This window comes from Branchiostoma lanceolatum, chromosome 14, assembly GCF_035083965.1.
Source record: "Branchiostoma lanceolatum isolate klBraLanc5 chromosome 14, klBraLanc5.hap2, whole genome shotgun sequence".
Taxonomy (NCBI): Eukaryota; Metazoa; Chordata; class Leptocardii; order Amphioxiformes; family Branchiostomatidae; genus Branchiostoma; species Branchiostoma lanceolatum.
This window is the reverse complement of record NC_089735.1, coordinates 9,904,447-9,923,192: the sequence shown is the minus strand read 5'-3', so window position 1 is coordinate 9,923,192 and position 18,746 is coordinate 9,904,447. Positions and strand designations below refer to the sequence as shown.

At 38.1% G+C, this 18,746-nt stretch overlaps 2 protein-coding genes across 2 annotated transcripts; both read left to right on the top strand.

Moving 5' to 3' along the window:
- The first annotated feature begins 1,250 nt into the window (after positions 1 to 1,250).
- On the top strand, positions 1,251 to 6,798 carry LOC136448518 (cadherin-related family member 1-like). The gene is made up of 9 exons (XM_066448106.1): positions 1,251 to 1,353; positions 3,323 to 3,394; positions 3,750 to 3,824; positions 4,286 to 4,440; positions 5,117 to 5,173; positions 5,311 to 5,403; positions 5,676 to 5,765; positions 6,014 to 6,124; positions 6,631 to 6,798. Exons 2-9 carry the CDS (start codon positions 3,343 to 3,345, stop codon positions 6,772 to 6,774), a joined length of 777 nt encoding a protein of 258 aa, XP_066304203.1. The 5' UTR covers positions 1,251 to 1,353; positions 3,323 to 3,342; the 3' UTR covers positions 6,775 to 6,798.
- Positions 6,799 to 6,851: 53 nt separating this feature from the next.
- Positions 6,852 to 18,668, top strand: LOC136448517 (cadherin-23-like). The gene is made up of 22 exons (XM_066448105.1): positions 6,852 to 6,986; positions 7,253 to 7,377; positions 7,750 to 7,968; positions 8,333 to 8,500; positions 8,659 to 8,742; positions 8,960 to 9,071; positions 9,264 to 9,385; positions 9,761 to 9,887; positions 9,997 to 10,043; positions 10,298 to 10,402; positions 10,906 to 11,046; positions 11,276 to 11,364; positions 11,589 to 11,675; positions 12,147 to 12,215; positions 12,444 to 12,504; positions 13,162 to 13,286; positions 13,534 to 13,553; positions 15,468 to 15,504; positions 15,791 to 15,823; positions 16,560 to 16,752; positions 17,412 to 17,534; positions 18,328 to 18,668. Exons 1-22 carry the CDS (start codon positions 6,875 to 6,877, stop codon positions 18,427 to 18,429), a joined length of 2,301 nt encoding a protein of 766 aa, XP_066304202.1. The 5' UTR covers positions 6,852 to 6,874; the 3' UTR covers positions 18,430 to 18,668.
- Positions 18,669 to 18,746: the final 78 nt, after the last annotated feature.

Below are 18,746 nucleotides of genomic sequence, written 5' to 3'. Positions count from 1 at the left end.
GTTTTGATATTCGTCTCCTGTGGGAAAAAAGACCAGCTATCTTTATGGACTTTACGACATGGGTAGAAATACAGTTATTTTCGTTTAGATAAATTGAAACCATTCGTTGGGGTCAAGGACAAAACATCATTTCATGTCGTATTGGCAAACAATGGACACACGCCAAACAAAAGATATAGTACACACCTGCAAGCTTCGCAATTTTCAAATAGTGTCATAGAAATTTCACAAACTAAGGAGTAAAACTTAATTCAATTTTAAAGGTAAATTTATTACAGACGTACAAAATCTATCTTCAAAACTTGCCGGGAATATAGTAAATGAAGAGCGTTAGAGGCATTGTTTTATACATTAACCTTTATGATAATGCAACAGTCCAAAAAGTGTGTCATCTACAAAAACCTGTTGCTATCAAAAAGGAATTCCTGTTTTTTTCTATATATAACAAAACATCAAATTTTGAGACCCGAGCTTGGAAAAAGACGGACTCACTAATGCCGCTTTGGGTTTCGTGACATCATCGAATCCAATATTCAGCCATTCCAAAACACCGGCTTAACACGCAACAGTAGGCTCAATGATGCTTCTAAATTATTCAGTGCATCATCTATATAGGCGCATTGACATATTGTGCACAACATTAGACATATTGCATTGAAAAAATGCTGGTGACTGTATATATTATATTTCAAAAAGTAGAGAGAAAACACAAAAATTTTCAGCTTAATGTACTGGTACTATCAATCCAGTTAGTCTGCTACAAATTAGAAAAAGCCAAAAATGATTGACAAATTATGGATTTTCATAGGCTATCTAAAAGCTAACATCATTATTTTATATATTCACTGTAAAATACACAAGGAAATGGACACAAAATTCCAGACTTATGAGTCTGCGTTACCATGAATATTTAATACCCACCCTCGCCCGTCCTATTCATTTTCCCCTAGTCTCCCAAAGTGCCCCATTGTGCTAAATGTCGGGCGTGTATTATTTGGAAATAATAGGCGCTTCTATCCAAAGGCTCAGCCCGAGTTCTTTGTCCACCCGAGTACTGTAAGTCTCCTTTATTTTGGACCTATAGAAAACCGACTATCTTCATAAAACCATTTCGTAAACCGTTGTGAATAACATTTAAACGTAAGTTCTTTATTAGCTTAAAGTACATATATGAGAAATAGATATATCGTGGAAACGTTTGGCTAACTCTTTTTAAAGGTGTGAATAGATTATAAACTTCACGGTATTTCGTTGGAGGCCGCCTTTAGGGTGTGGTGAGAAACCACTGTGCCATTCCACCAGCTTTGTAGAAGACGGCTGAAGCGTCGCCTCCTTCTTAACTTCACCCACCAGGTAAGTTTACTCAAGAATCTCTAGGTTTATGTTAAGTCTCTTACGCTGTTGAGACAACAGATCACCATTATGTACTTTTTGGCCTAGTGGGTTTGTATGGGGGCGTGAGATTTGCACAGAGAAGATGTCGGTGATACATATTTACCGTGTAGAAGGTTCTTTGGGTCATTGTGTACACAGTGTTTGCGTCTTCAAACACAACGAGTGTGTTGCAGTTGAGTTCCTTCTAACATTAAACATTTAGAAATATGTTTCTATCACGATTATTTGTGAAATAAGTAGGAGACGAGATAATAAAGAAGTTGAATTGCATTCAGTCAATCTGCTTGTTAAAGATTATCTAGCGGTATTCCTCTCTGAAATTCCTGAACTTAATGGACGTATGATATTGCATTTTTAAACCGAAATGTTACTATCATCTTTACTTTTCACATTGATATCAGAATATTCTTAGATTCAGAAAACGTAACGACAAATAATGCAAAATATCCTTTTTGAAAATTCAGTTCAACTCATATCAGATAGAATAGTTAGACATTGAAATATACATCCAAGTATCAAACATGCAGGGGCCATGTTATATCATAGATGTAATATGTTGATATTTGCAGATTTCCAAATATCTAAAAATAATCGAAAAGCCTTGAGATTATGAAAACTTAAATGGCCTGTGAATATTGTAGAAGACCGTGTCTTCGCAGCTAACGGTACCCCTACACCATATTCTAAACCTCTACGACTGTGCCTCTTTAGACCTAATCTTTGCTAAGCCTCGGTCTTTGACATTATTCCTGACAAAACTGTGTTTATCTGCGTGTCGAAAGGCAAAGAGGCCGACTTGTGAAAACACGATGACACTCTGACCTGACCGCAAGAAAATGTGAAGACAAAATGTCTATAACTCAGTCTTGTCACGTCTCTTGACTATTTCCTTACGACTGAGGGGGTCTTCTTTTTAGCAGTCGCCCGAGTTTTGTCAATGTTACGGATATCTTAGAAATGGTACCATATTGTTTGAGTACGTCATGGTGTGATGATATCTTTTCATAACAAATGCGTTTCATGCTGTTCTACGTAGAGCCTTTCTTCTATAGTAATGATGACAAAAGAGACTAAATTAAATCCCCGCTGGGCTCGACGTGTAAATCAAGCGCTCCCCTTGGAGCTTTGACAAGAGTGTGAATAGAGTAGAATATATTATGAACAGACTTCTTTTGGAAGTATAGTGGTCCACAATACTGAATATGTTTCTTAAGATCAACCACAGGGATTTTTAAAATCCACTACATATTTCCCGTAGGTAGACTGCTATTTTGAGTGATACAGTTTAAAGTTAGTGTAATATCTATGGACAAATACCACGCGTACTATATTATTTCAATGGTGGTTCACTGCTATTGTGCATTCAATACATGAAAAAAGTTAATTGAGTCAATGAGTATTCTATAAGAAAACATATTTTTGCATTTTAATGACTTTGCACTGATCTTAATACTAGCTTTCCTGTGGAATATTTGTCAGTACCCCCCTCCCCATTGCCTGCGAACCTTTCTTCTGAAACATCGTTGAAATATATACCCATGCAATAAAAGATCATTAACAACTTGAAAATGCAGTCACGTCAAGAAAAAGACAAACTAGTTAAACCAAAACAAATAGTATAGTCTACGTTTGTATTGAAGGTGGTGCTAATTCATTATTTATAAAGAGGACGGCCATGTTGCTGATAAGTGGGTATTAAACCACACCCTTCAACATACAATGAACTGTGACGTCGCTCATATTTCACATTAAATAAAATAAAACATGATGGCACATTCTTAGACATTATTAAATGTGTATATGCGTAAATAGGGACATAGTAAACGTTTACACATCATTATCAATACATTTCAGATTGTATATCTATAGACGTGTGAATAGATAACATTATCTCTCATTACATTTATTGAACACTCTCTGTCAACAGGTTAGGTTATAGCTGCGGCCATGTTAGAGGGAAAATGCATTCTTCTCCTACTGGCCGGCATAGGCACCACAAGTATGTATCAGAAGCATAACAATACACTTCGAGATCATTTTCTAAATCTCCTTTTTTACACATTTGAAGATAACCATAATCTGTATCGTTTTGAACAGCTTGATAGAATTACTACATACATTTAAGGGTCAACTTTTTATCGGCAATACCGTATGTTATATGTCATTTATCTATACCACAGTGGTTGTTACTGCACCTACGCTTTGAAATCATTTAAAAAATCTCCTTTTTCCACATTTGAAGAGACCATTTTCTGTATCGTTTTGAATTGTCTAATATAACTACTGCATACATTGAAGTGGCTAATTTTTCATCGGCAATACCAGTTGTTATACGTGATTTATTTATATCGCAGTGGCTGCTACTGCACCAGAGTTTCGCAACATAGGTGACCTGAACAACATGCTAGTTTCCGAGAACACACCTGTTGGTAAGGAAATATCTATTGACAACATGTGATTATAATGCATTTTACTTTTAAACTCGGGGCCTTACTTTTTTCATATTTTTCAAACGTTGCATATTTCTGTGTGTTTGTAACTTAATAATTGGCTGTTTGTTATGGTGTCGTTCAAGTCAATTCAATCTAATGCGATTCTATGCATGCCCAGCTTAAAGACGCTGGCACCATCTGCAGACATATGTATAATATTTGAGTCCTGTATGAAAGTTGTAGTCTCCTAACACTCAAACATCCAAATTGTGTTTGTTGCAAAGATCCATAATTTATAGCTGTAAGTACAATCATATTTTCTAGTCAGTAGTACGTTTTCTGGTATGTGGTACACGCACGAGTCTGTATATTCTACACGTCGCATTAATATTCTACACGGATACTTTCATCTTGTTCACTTGTTGTTGTTTTATTGTTTGTTTGTTTGTTTGTTATAGGTGAGTCCATTTTCCAGATTCGTGCGTATGATCCTGACGGGAATGCCCTGGACTTTTCCATCAGCGGGGACACCTTCCGTATCTCCCCAGCCGGAGTCAACGCGCAGGGGGAGACTCTGGGGGACTTAGAAGTAGCGAAGATACTGGACCGTGAGGTCGGTTACTATCTTAATCGACTTATTGTTAAGCCCTGGAAGATAACACATATAACAAATCTTAACACCAATTTGTACGCAGATTGCTCAAACTTGTACTTGTCAAAAACATATTACTGTACAATCTTAGCAGATTTATTTTGCTTTACATTCCAATCATTTCTTTCAGATAGTTTTTTTGGTGTTTACTAATTTCCGTGTTTTTCACGGCGGAGTATATACTATATGCTCTTGTCTAAGTCTAACCACGGACATCCCCTGGAAGACTAAAAGATTCTGTCACTATGTATGCTAGATGGTCGAACTGTAGTCTAGATGAGTTCAATTGAATTACTGCTTTTGTTTATCTTATATGATCTCCTAACTGGCGATTGTTTTAGCTTTATCACAACAATGTTCCTTTGAAAATGATGAATATTAGATATCCAGGAAGAAAATCAAAGAAAAATCTCTGCATGATTTGATGCAAAGATTATCTTCAGACGTTTACGCACATCATCCTTCTTCAGTGGCACTAGAGTAAAATGGTCTTAGATATAATGAATAAGAATGACGGATGTCACTCAAAACGTCTGGAAGCAATCTCTGTATCTTATCCATTAGTACATGGTGATTTTAAGTAGGTATACTGGCTACACATAAATGTTTTTTCATGTCTTTTGTCTTTTTTGTCCAGACAAACCCAGTAGTCAGGTTTGACGTCTCAATAACAGATGGCCTCGGCGGACACACGGTATTAAATTTTACAGACTCTCTCATTTCTCTTGAATAGTTGCGTTTATCGACTATTTTTATCTAAATTGCAAAAAAATATCCAAAGCTAGATATCTATATGTTAAAAAAAGATGTTATGCTATCTCTGACTTACAGATCACGCACTCTGATATTCTCATCAATGTCATTGACTACAACGACAACTCGCCTCAGTTCCAAGGCACGCCATATGAAGCTACACTGTCCGAGGTAAGACTTCCCTCATCATTGGATTTGCAAAGATAGATTGGGGTTTGAAATTTATATATTTTTATTTGCTTCACAAAATTTTCAAACAAGCATCCTTTATATTTATTACACCACTTCCGCCTGTTACATTTTGCCACTCTGCAATATTACAAAACAGCGAAGTCATCACACCAAAAATGTTTCTCTACAGTGGTAATGAAACAATTGATCCAAAGGTATTTTGATTGATCATACAAGTATTGATTATATGTATTTTCAAATATATTTATTAGAATGCAGATATAGGTACCTCCATCATCACCGTGAGAGCGACTGACATAGACAGCGGACAAAATGGCGCCGTCAACTATCAACTGACTTCGGTATGTACGATCGGAGCTTTAAACTTTCGCGCTATGCAACATTCACAGAACAATTTGTAATTCCATTAAAAAAAAACACGATTGAACAAAAGAAAAGACTTCATCAATGTCTTTTAGCTAACTGATATTTACACTTATCAACAGTTGTTTGAATGATTCATCTATTAGAAAGTTTTGATCGACACATATCAGTCAGTTCCTCCTTGTAATTTTGTTTTGTTTTGTTGTGTCGTTTCTTTTATTTTCAGCATACCGACTCGTTTGAGATCGGCCAGGTTGACGGTATCCTGAGGCTGCTGGACAGGACTGCTATCGAGTCGGAACAACAGACAGCGTACGCAGTTACCGTCCGGGCGGTGGTAAGAAACATTATCTAAGTTTTAAACTGCTTTCGATCGAGTTTTTTTTCTTAGAGTAACGATGCTCGTTATAGATTTAGGAATATGGAATCCGATGTATCATTCAAAGCATTTGTATGCAGTGTTATTGCAAATTAATGTCTAATGTCTAATGACTTTTCTTTAAGATACAATACTTTACTTGGGTAAGACGAGTCTATTCTAAAGTTGTTCTGTTAACACTTAACATACATTAGATATAATGACCATAATCAAACAGCTTTCCCAGACTAACAAGCCCATTAGTAGATTAGAGTACGCATGTCAAGTGTCAAAAGTGAGGGCCACCGAGACGTACGAATGGGCTTATAGGCTATAGCAATAGATTCTTTGCACAATTTAAACTGTATAGAATACACATCATATTGACATTTAATGCACTAGGTAAAGCATACAGAGTAGTGATATCACTGACTCAGAGGTGAAATCTTAGCCGAACTGTAAAATCAGAATTCTGATATTTTCAGGATGGCGGTAGTCAGCCCCTAGCGACTTCTGTGGACGTGTTTGTGCAAATCACAGACGAACAGAACAGGGCTCCCGTCTGGCTCAATGAACCCTACGAGGTCTCCATCACCGAGGGAACACCGGGAAGTCTACAGGCAAGTTAAAGAACTAACGCTGCCTTAGAGATAGAGAGAAAGGGGGGTAGTAGATGCTATAGGGTATCGCATGCTAATACAATACTTGCAAAAATAGAAATTAATATCCATGATACTTTTGTTTTCCCTCTCATGTCAGGGTGCCATTGTTTTCACCGTTGAAGCCGTCGATGGAGATCGGTCAAGGGAAAACGGAATTCGTTACGAGCTTGTAAATGGAGGTATGTCACTATATCTTATTAGTATATAGTATCACATTGAACTGAAATACTAAGACAATGAATACCTGACTGGCCTTATTAAAGAAGAAAAAACAGCACTCAAGTCTTAGCAAAATTTATATATCTGTATATCTGTAGATATTTATTGTATCATGGACATGTTGGAGACTGAAAGGTCTTAGGTCTGACTTAAAATAGATAGATCGTAAGAGAAAGAGGTAAGAAAAATGGAGGAGTAGTCATCAAAATGATGCTGTACGTTGCAGATCCGTTCAACTATTTCACCATCCAGTCTGACACAGGGAGGATAACGCTGAGGAAGGATCTCGACAGGGAGGCAGAGAATATCTTCCGAGTTGAATCTCCTGGGCTCTTTCTTCTACGAGTCCGGGTAAGTATTATGTGCCCCTGACCCTGTGTACCTTGGTTACCTGCGTCGTATATTAAATGAAAGATGATATTGCAAATCATTCCTTAAGCTAATATGTTAAGAAAACTATTGGAAAGCCGTTTTTTCTGAATATGATATGTCTTATTGCATATCTATATTTACCGGAAGACAGATACTCACTACATTATTATTAGCATCTATTGCTGCTCTACAGTACGGGGGCTGTCCGTTTGATAGAGATATTACTTCAAATGCAACAGCCTTCTTTAATAAACTATAACGTAGTGTTTTTTTAAGATTGCCTTCATTGTTTACAGTTTGAAGTAAGTTGATGCTGTTAGACAATGATACGTTTTGTTAATATTCATACAGGCCATCGAAGTAAGGACTGACCGTACCGACACGAACCCGCTGCAATTCTCGGAGGTGAACGTGGCCGTTCTCGTCATAGACGCTAACGACAACCTGCCGAGGTTCTACGATCAAAACTACGATAACGAAGTTACCGAGAGGATTGTGGAGATCACTGAGCACCCGGAGGTGTACACACCATTGCCGCGTCTGAGGCTGACCGTATCGGATAGGGATGCGGTAAGTTTTAAACTCACCTTTCTTAGAATATGATGATAATTCTCAATTCTACTTGACGTATTGCAGCTACCTCTATAAAAACGGAGATATTGTTTGGAGTGTGCCTGTCTGTGTGTCTATTTGTATTTTCGCATATCTGTCTGGATGGAATGATATTACAATTTATATTTTGTGTGTAGGTAGGTCTTGGAAATACAAGGCTCAAGGCGGCTTTCTATTATACTGCAGTAGAGCATCTGTTTTTTGCATCCTTTGTCATAGACATGCTATGCTATTGTAGAATATAAAGCGCATTTCCGTTTCACATTATTAAAGTTACAAGAATGATACTAGAATTGACCACAACTTTACATTTTCTATACAGACCCCCAACAACCTTTTCAACCTGACGCTCCTAGATGACCCGAACAACATTTTTGACATCGAGCCAAAGAATGTTGTGGGAGGACAAGCCATTGTCAACATTCTGGTCATGGACCCGTCTATGGTGGATTTTGAAACAACTGCCCCAAGTCATCAAATCCCCATCAGGGTAAGACTTGTTAAGTTTAGATTTTGTTAACACCCCCACTTAGAATAACACGGAAACCCAAATTAGCACTTTATTTTAGAAAAGGCAATGATTGTCGCCAATTGAACAACAGCGCAAATATCTTTTTACAGCATATAACTTTATAATTTTCTTACCAGGTCCAAGCCGCGGAACATCTCACTGGCGGAGGATCTTCAAGACGTTCCGCAGTGACCGTAAGGGTCAACATTAAAGACGCCCCGGTAACTCTAAGACTTCTTCACGCATGACGAAGCCAGCTAAAAACGGATGATGCGTACTTTTAAGTTACAGAGTTAGCGTTTAAGTTGACGAGAGAAATTACTTGTTAATCTGTTGTGGTATATGCTTGTATGTATTGATATGATTACAAGTCTTAGGGATGAGTGATGATATCACTTACCTGATATCGATAATCGTTATGTGTTGTTCATTGCTCAGGAAACCGAGGGGCGTGTTTTCAACCTTGACGTGACGGAAAACGCACCAGTTGGGACCATCGTGGGCACCGCCAAGAGACCCAGTGAGAGCGGTATCTTCTACTGCCTTGTGGGTACGTACAACTTGTCAGCATTTTGTTTTTGATATGTAAAATGTTAACATCCTAATATTCTTTTTCACAGACCGGCAATGTTTGCTTAATATATAATTTAAGCCCGTATAGCACTCTGGGATTTTTCTTCAAGTTTACTAATCGGATATCAAGATATTCTTTTTAATTTCCTACATGATATTTGTCATTTAGGAGGCAATACCAACGGCACCTTTGCCATAGACAAAACAACCGGAGTCGTGACAGTGAACCGCCTACCGCTGGATCGGGAACTGCAGGCTGTGTATGACCTTGTCATCCAGAAGTTACCGTCGGTTCGTGGGAGTTCTAATTTTGATGATGCATAGACGGTTCAGAATATTTCTAAAAGAAATGACAACTTATTAAAGAGTTAACGGTTATGAACGATACATCTGCACGAAGCTTTGCTACATAGTAATAAATGTGATTTGTCTTGAAGCTCTTTTATAGTATCACAGCATCACTTTATTACATTGAGATTGTCAAATATGGAATTGTGTTTTGCTTGTGTAACTAAAAAGTTCAAATACATCACTATGATTAGATATAGAGGACAGCGCTTAAGATATATGATGCTCCAAAATGTTATATCCTAGATAGTAGGCACTTAACATTTCGAAAGTTAGATGTTCTTAAGACATAAGATACATTGCTGATCTACGTTTCAGAACACGGCCTGCCCTACTGGACCTACAGCATATGATCCAAATGACAACACCCTAAGCAAAGCACTCATCACCATAAACGACCAGAATGACAACGCTCCCCGATTCACAACGAAAGTCTATTACGCAGGTGAAACCAATTAAAAGGAAATCATGCGTTAACTTGAAGTTCAATATCAATTTCAATGTTTCATTCAAACGTACCCTCTTGAGATAAATTCTATAATTGTTACCCCTAGGTGTGACAGCGTCCTCCAACTTCAACACACCTGTGGCGCGCGTTCAGGTATGATTATATTTTCTAATCTTCTTGTGATTGTGAGATCTTTTGCGTCATTTAAATCAAGTACAAAATTCCCAGTCAAACATGTACTTTAACGCTTCATACCATAGAAACATTCTTTGTTGTGTCTGCAGTGTAGTATATATGTCATAATAGCCTTTGGTAATGAGAATGATGACGATGATAATGATAACAACGAGGACGACAACGATGATAATGATAATGATAAGAAATATAGATTTTTCCTGAACATGTAGGCCACGGATCGAGACGATGGGACTAACAGTGACATCACCTACAGCATCACCTCTATACTCTTCACAGCAAACAGGGATGACATAACTGGTTCTCCCAGTTCACAGGTAAGTAAATATTTACATTATAATACCTAGCTCATATTCCTATGGCACATTTTGTGGGGGAGGGGACGGATGTATCAAATTTGATATAGTTTAGAACTTGTTCTTTGGTCATTTCATGCAAAGAATGGGGTTTATGTGTCCTTTGGTTTATACGCTTTCACACACTTACTGGCATCGCACTAGCAGGAAATAAAGTCAAGACGTGCTTCACTCTGAATGGTGCATTTATCAATCAATCAATCAATCAATCAATCAATCAATCAATCAATCAATCAATCAATCAATTAATCAATCAATCAAATTGTTTATTGTTAAAACAACTGACTAGCAGACATGGGCTGTATTATGCCTTGTTATACATAGCACAAGAGTACAATGCATTAAAAAAGTTTTGAAATTACATATAAGGATTAGAATAGACATGAAATATAAATGATTGATAGATTAAAAATGTGAATCTAACATTTCATGTCACTTCTGTTTTTGTATTTCTAAACCATTAGGTAGATGACGCGTTTCTGGTAGACTCCCAGACAGGCCAGATCCTCACCAACAAACTCTATGATGACTACCAGAATGGATATTTTACTGTCAACGTCAGGGCAGAGGACGGGGGAGGCAGTTTTGACGACACTGAAGTCAGGGTAACTATCTCCTGTTAAATCTTTTGGTTGGTTTGTTTCATTCAGATCTCCATTATTGTACAATTCTTTAAGCAGATTCTCTACGCTTTGAATTCCAAATATCACATGTCAGAAGATATGACTTTGATATATATGCAGACGTTGTTTCACCGTTGTATCATAGAATACATATCTTTTTTTGTGTGGAGGCATTAGTAGCAAAAGAAACAAAATCTCTTTTCCCCCATAGGTACACACCATACCATATCGCTTTGGTCTAAGTACAGTTTTGGATGCTCCACCAGAGAGCGTACGGCCGAACATACAAGAATGTTTACAGTAAGTTGAAAACTATTGTTTGATCATACATACTTATTTAATTATGAATTGTATTGCTTATGATGCTAGTTTTAATGGCATAAAACGAGAGACTACCACCTTATGTTCATGATTCCTGATCAAATATGATAAGTCCACCATGTATATTAAATGATGAGTATGAAATAACCAGCAACCTACAAGCTATTATAGTTAAACTTTGTAAAAACAATCACTTGTTTTAGGCGTCTTGAAGACCAAACAGGCTACAGGGTTATCTATGAGGGACTGCAGTACAATACGGACAGCCAAGGAAACATCAACAGGCAACAGTGAGTACCTAATTCCCATAGCATCAAAAATACAGTCTAACAACCATCTTCCTCAGAAGAAGACAGGGCGTTGCTTTTCTGAGTCATCAATTAACATAATAGTCCATAATTGTGTGAGTACGAGGTCATTTCTAAGCAAAAGGTATCATCAAGGTGTCATCTTGTGCGTATGAACACTCTTATCTAGACCAATGGAGCTAAGTAGAAATGTATCAAATTATGTTTTACCAATTGTAGTATTACGAATAATGATCATATTGCAAATTCTTGCACGCAATGCGGATATAACACCAAAATGAATAAGTAGATATTGTCTCGACAGATGATTTTTTTCACAATGTCGGTGAAGGTTGGTCATTGTCAAAATTTCAAGTTCAGTAAACATGATACTTTGATAATGATTTTAACCATAATGATGAATGGAATTAGAGAACTGATGATTGCACTAACATGTGGCTTTTCGAAAAACAGGTCTCAGGTGCTCTACTATCTCATTGACAAGAATACAGATTTAGTTCTTACCGATGCTGAGGGACTTAGGTAAGTAATATACTATAGAAACAGAATGATCTGTAGTATTTTAATTGCGGACTCGAATTACATCAGTCTATTGTTTTACTGCTTAACCATTAATATGTAAAAAGGTATACCTTTAGCTGCCCTGTTAAATTGTACTTTTGCCGTGATATGCAGATGTAATTGAAAATTGTGTTGTTGTGGTCAATCGTATATATACATGTCAATAAAATCCATATCTTTATCTTATAGAGTTATTGATAATGTGGACCGAGATCGCCTGCTGGCGGACTGCCAGATAGTCGGTGCTAGGGTGAGTTCTTTACACAACCATTTATATAATATCATATATAACTGTATTGCACAATAATTGTACAAGGTTAAAAGTAAGGCATCTGCTGGTACTTGACTACAGCTCTAAAAGGCTAATCTACCTGATACAAGAGTGTATAGAGTGTATAGTATGGGATCATGAATATATAGGTATGACTTTGACCATTATGACATCATCATAACATTCACTTATTGGCATTTGACATGAATTGTAGTCTTCTTTTTGGAATTTGTGAGTTGCAAATTATTAATAGATGACAAAATATGACAACATTGTTTGAAAACCATATGGAGGGTGCCATCTTCTTCTTTTGGATAAAACAGCCCCCATCCACTGAAAAACATAAAACAGGAGATTTAGTTATAAGAGATCAAGAAACAACATCTACTAACATAATTCCACCTGGGTACATAGTTCCGCCACCCTGAAGAGATACGTCCAAATAGATCTCCAAACCAACGTCTCCCAGTATAAAGCACTCCTGTACATCTAAACAGTGCATGCCTGGGGTGCTGCACTAGATATCCCTCGAACACACTGCTTTTCAAAGTGGCGGATCTATGTTACCTGCCGGATTAATGTTAATGACTATCCATTTGGATACTGAAATATATTTTCGTTCCACTGTTCGTGCAGTCTGCCCAGGTGAAGAGTGACTACGCTGGCTTCAGTAACTGGGAGGCGTTCCTGATCGCCCTGGCCGCCCTGCTGCTTCTCGGTCTGCTTCTGCTGCTGTGTCTGCTCTGCTACTGCAGATACTGGTACGGCAGGACAATATTGTTAATTCTTTTCAGATTCATGATCGTAAGTTACAATCAATTCCTCTGTTCTATAGTTTTGTTAAAATTGCGTATAGTACATTACTCCCGTTGTACATACTGTAAATACTATTCTAGTACATATGAGGATATATGATGATGGCATTTTCTTTTAAATATTGATTGTGTGTATAGTCGACAAGGTTTGTTTCTAGCATCATAATCATTCCATTCCTTAAATATTTTACAGGTACAAGAAGAAGATGCAAAGTGAGTACGAACTGCAAAATCATTTGTAACTAGCGGCAAATACAGACAGGTTTGCCTATGGAGAAGACATTACTAGCCTAATCAATACCAACCAAGAACATTATATAGGGATAATAATGCCATTGCACCAGCGTATCCATGGTCAGAGGCACACATACTGCCGATTTTCATAACTGTCGCGAGTACCCTCCTCCACGGAGATTAAAAGTATTTTTTATTCACAATAATTTACTAATTAGTAATGCCATGTTAATTTGATTATAAGAACGACATCGCATATACCATGTGCGCATCACTGTTCGTCTGTTTTGTCTGCGGCTGCCACCCTACCCTACCATTTACACCTTTGCACTGGTATAATATTATGACGTCACATCTGACTCCCGGAAGCCTCAAAACTACTCGGTAATCATCTTCTGCCACCCTAACTTCTGCCACCCTAAATAAAGAATATTTATCTCCATTCATAAAAGAGGTATGAAACAGCATCGTTGTTTATTCAAGCTACATATATGTCGAATATGAAGCCCCTACCATTTTTGCATTTGATTTTGCAAATATAGTCATCATCAGCATAACACACCTAAAGATAATGGTTTTAGTAAAGCTACCTACACATCCAATGTGGCATCCGTAGTATTCATCGTACAGGAAATATGAAGTTTCTTCAATAATAATGCAAATGAGGTCCTCATTAGCATAACATACATTCCATTGTATTCACCTTTACTAAAGCTACCCACATCACTAATATCACATCCCTAGCATTTACCCTAAAGGATCCTAAAGGAAGTATAACTTTTCTGCATAAATTATGCAAATGAAGCCCTCATTAGCATAATGCTCCTCCATTATTTTCGACTATCCTAAAGCTGCCTACACCTCCATTATGACATCTGTAACGTTTATTGTAAGGAAAACATAGATTTTCCATAAATCATTAATAATGCAAATGAGGCCATAATTAGCATACTGAACATTCAATTGTATTCGCCTGTCCTACAACGACATTCACCTCTTATATGACATGTGTAGCATTTAGCATAAGGGAAATATGAAGTTTCTGCATAAATTATGCAAATGAGGTCCATATTAACATAATACACATAAAGATGATAATGATAAGTACATATGACTTAAAGATGAAACACCTTTCCTTTACCAGTGAGGTGTTATAGCAGTTTCTATTAATATGTTAATTACCTTCGATCAGAGACAGAACTACACATGAATATATCAATTATCTATGTTAATTATCTAACAACGTGGATTTCGTCAAGATAGTAAAAAAACTTATCTTCTTGCCTATTAATTGATACCAGTTTAGTATTGGTTAATCTCTATTCAGCATCAATTCAACTGCATTTTCATGTAGTGTTAACCCACAAACAAAAGTTACCAGCTTAGTCGGTGGTATTTCTAGTGGGAAGACTGGCTGGCCTAGACAGTACAAAAAGCTTGAACTGCAAATGAATGAATATTGAATGATGGCAATTATTGATAGTGTTAAATATTCAGCAGATGATGTAATGAATAAGCAATAGTGACGACCCTGTAAAAAGGTACCGAATTAATATTGATATGACTATTATATATTCAGTAGAAGATGTATCTGAGCTACAGATGTCATGAATAAGTAAAAAGGCGATGAATAAGTAAGAGGAATGACTTGCGTCACAGTGACAAAATTAGATATCATTGGCTGATGCACTGCTACGTAACAACATGGCGGCGCCCATAGACCACGTGATCACAATCGTACTAAAGCAATACAGGCTTTGACATACGTCAAACCTGTAAATACCCTTCGTTCTGAAAATTTTTCAGATGTGATCAACTTAGCCTATAATGTACATATTGCTATTCTCATTGTGTTTAGTGTGGATAATTGACACATACATAACTCTGTTTCAGGCAAGCTGTTAGTGGAACCGATCCCAGAGCCTGCACCGTAAGTAATAGCGATAAAGAAATATACTACCTAGGGGTGAAAATACCTGTCTACGCGAGGTTTCTGTGAAAGTGTTGTATTGCAGCGACCTCTAGCGCATCTTTAGTGTACTTTGCTCTTCTTGTAGTGTATGCAAACCTTTGCAAGATGTAAAATATTTCCTTACATACATTGTCAATACATTATCCTTTACTTAAAAAGAAAGATGTGTATCCGAGAAAAAAATAGTCAACATTAACAGCTTTAAATGCGTGTATGACAAATATATTTTTTTCATTTTTTTCAGGGAGATTAACATGAACCCGGTCTTCACAGACAAGTAAGTAGAGTACGAATATACGTTCTCTGACTTTGAGCAATATTCGAAAAGCCTCATAAAGAGCATTTTCCGTTCTCTAATAGTTTCTACCTTGTTTGTATGTACACAGAATTCAAAGACATGAAGACTAAAGTCAAGTTATATATATATAGAATACAACACGGGGTATTCCGTATCACCCGAGGTACCAGCCCGACCGCGGGTCGGATCGCCCGACGGCCGTAGGCCGGAGGGCGATCCGACCCGCGGGAGGGCTGGGACCGAGGGTGATGCGGAATACAACGTGTTGTATTTTATTTATGTCATACCTTGGTCATACCCACCCGAGAAAACATACATTTCAATGCGGAATGCGCCAGAAGTTGAGGGAGTTTTGTGTCCACGAACAAGAAACTGTAGCAACATTGATTCCAATCTCCGAATCCGGTATTCGAATTTCCGACGGCCGCACAACCGGCGCGCTCGAAATGCGTTCGAAATATTCTATGGAAGCCTGTGTGATAACACTTCCGAACCCTATGTGATCCGGATAGTTATCACACGGTCCGGAACACCCGTATCAGGCCCAGGCATGACATAAATTCGCATATAGATGGCTGTTTAACGTTTATGCATTTAACATGGCAGATCCTTTCAATATTCTAGTAATTGCGCAAAAAATGTATAACTATAAGAAGCAACAGTTATATGTGGAGGTCTTGTTATCAAACATCATGTTTTTTGTCCGTTTATTTAGGGAAGAGGAGACTCAGCTCGCCATCATGGACTTCGGCAGTGACTACAAGGCAAGGCCTGATGTCTACGAGCCCGTGGTAGCACCCATCCCGATAAAGCGCCCTCTTCCGGCCATGGACTATGGTGAATACGTCACCACACAGGAGACACGTCGTGATGACGGCTACTTCAACCCCGCCTTCACCACTACTGAGGCGAGTAGAAGCCTATATAGATAAATTCTAAATGGTGTCGAAATGGAAGTAGCTCAATAGGCCATTTTCCGCGGCCATTTTGAAAAAGTGCTCCCGCGAGAGTACAGTCTAGCGCAATTTGACGTGATCTTGCACGAGGGCGAGGCACTCAAGGCCAAGGGTTTAGTTGTCATCTTCATAGCGGCTTCACAGTTGAGCCGCCTGGTTTTTATAATTAGCTGGTAATTAGAAGACCCCGCATCGAATCTGGGAAGGGTATCCTAGTCGGGAGCTGCACTGTCTTACGAAAGAGACGTGAATTGGGGGCCCGTATTCGAGAAGGTGCCTCGAGCGCGTTAAAAACAACCTCATTACTCAGTTACAACAACGTTACTAGCTGGCTGTAATAATTTACAACCTGGTGAATAATATATATAGACATCACTATATTACAAGTTAAAAACAACTCACTTATGCATAACCTGTATACATTTATGTATAGGTTGATTCATTTTTATCTGCTTGACTGTTTGTATATGTATGGATGCAGTAGACCTTACGAAAGTCGTAGAACTTTTGTTGTGTCACTAAATATTTCTATATCCGTTATTTGAGCCATTCACCATTTTAGGCGCTTTAGATTTATAATGGTATTTTGTGTCAACATTGTTTTGAAATAGACGCAGACAAAACGTGCACCGTCCCCGGAGGAACCCTCCCACACTACCCTGTTCACCAGTGATGCTCGCGGGACCTCCGGCTACACCACCGGCGCTGACGATGGGGAGGTCGTGTCCACCACGGTACGTACAGAAAAACGACTCCCCATGGCCAAGCACTCGAAGATTGCTGGAGAAGATTGTAAACTTTTTTGCCATCTGCCCAATCTTCTAACGGAGAGTGCCGATAGATAACGTGGCATATGATAAAAAAGATCACAATCTTCTCCACCAACCTCTGCTTGGAGAGTACAGAAAAACAGCGGACACGAGTGTCCTCTTTCATTACGGTTCTGTTACTACTAATTTTTTCCTGCGGAAAAAGCGCATACCTAGAATCAAACACTCTATCAAATCTTGCTTAGACATGTTACTTACTGCTTTGTGTTTTTAGCCCGCCAACGAAACTACCCCTAGCATTATGTTCTGAGTTCTAATCGTGACATTGCCATTGTACTCTAAGCAATACTAATATCCAAGCCGATATAATGGTTGCTGGATCGAAGACCATATCCAACTGGTAAAGAAACCTAAGGTTGGATACGGTCTTCCAGCAACCATTAGAGCTGCTTGGAGATTAAGCAATACAAACCTAAACCACTTTTGCAAATTAGTGTCTCTACACATATCCATCCAGTCGACAGATGTAACGGTATGCAGTCTTCTAAGTTTGGTTAAAATATAGATTTCTATTACGTAAATCATTCATTAACAAACCGAATACCTTATGAATCCATCCACAGCTTATTAAATTACCCTCAGTCAACAACAAAAAATAACAAATAAATTGCGACGAAAAAATCACCTCCTTGGCAAAAGTAACAATAAAAAAGACATGTCGTTTATCAATTCTAATGTAATTTTCTCTATCATTCAGGTCTTCACCAGTCAGCCTGACCCGGACGCTCATCGTCTGATCCCGCCGGTATACGACAGGACCTACTACGAGCACGAGGACCAGGGAAACAGCAGGCTCTGAACGGGAGGCATAAATACCGTCTCAAGAGACGCCATTTTGGAACGCCATCTTGGAAATCATTTCCGCTCGCTTGTGATGATTAGGGAGGCCCCTATTTCATGGACACTCGGCACGTTGGCGACCTAGCTGCATCCTGAATTGAATTTGTGTTACCAATGAATTCATAATGGGAATATCATGAAGAACGTACAAGTGTGACTATAAAGACAACACAACACACAAGGCATTAAAGATTCGTTTTTAATTTATCGATGAAATTAATTCTGTCAAATCGATTAGCCACAGCGAGGTCGCCAACGTGCCACGATTCCAGTGAG

Coding starts and splice junctions, on each gene's coding strand:
- LOC136448518 (XM_066448106.1), top strand. CDS start 3,343: ATGTTAGAGGGAAAATGCATTCTTCTCCTACTGGCCGGCATAGGCACC. Junction 3,395..3,749: donor GGCCGGCATAGGCACCACAA/GTATGTATCAGA, acceptor TTTATATCGCAG/TGGCTGCTACTGCACCAGAG. Junction 5,766..6,013: donor TCAACTATCAACTGACTTCG/GTATGTACGATC, acceptor TTTTATTTTCAG/CATACCGACTCGTTTGAGAT.
- LOC136448517 (XM_066448105.1), top strand. CDS start 6,875: ATGATACTTTTGTTTTCCCTCTCATGTCAGGGTGCCATTGTTTTCACC. Junction 7,378..7,749: donor TCTTTCTTCTACGAGTCCGG/GTAAGTATTATG, acceptor ATATTCATACAG/GCCATCGAAGTAAGGACTGA. Junction 10,044..10,297: donor CACCTGTGGCGCGCGTTCAG/GTATGATTATAT, acceptor CTGAACATGTAG/GCCACGGATCGAGACGATGG.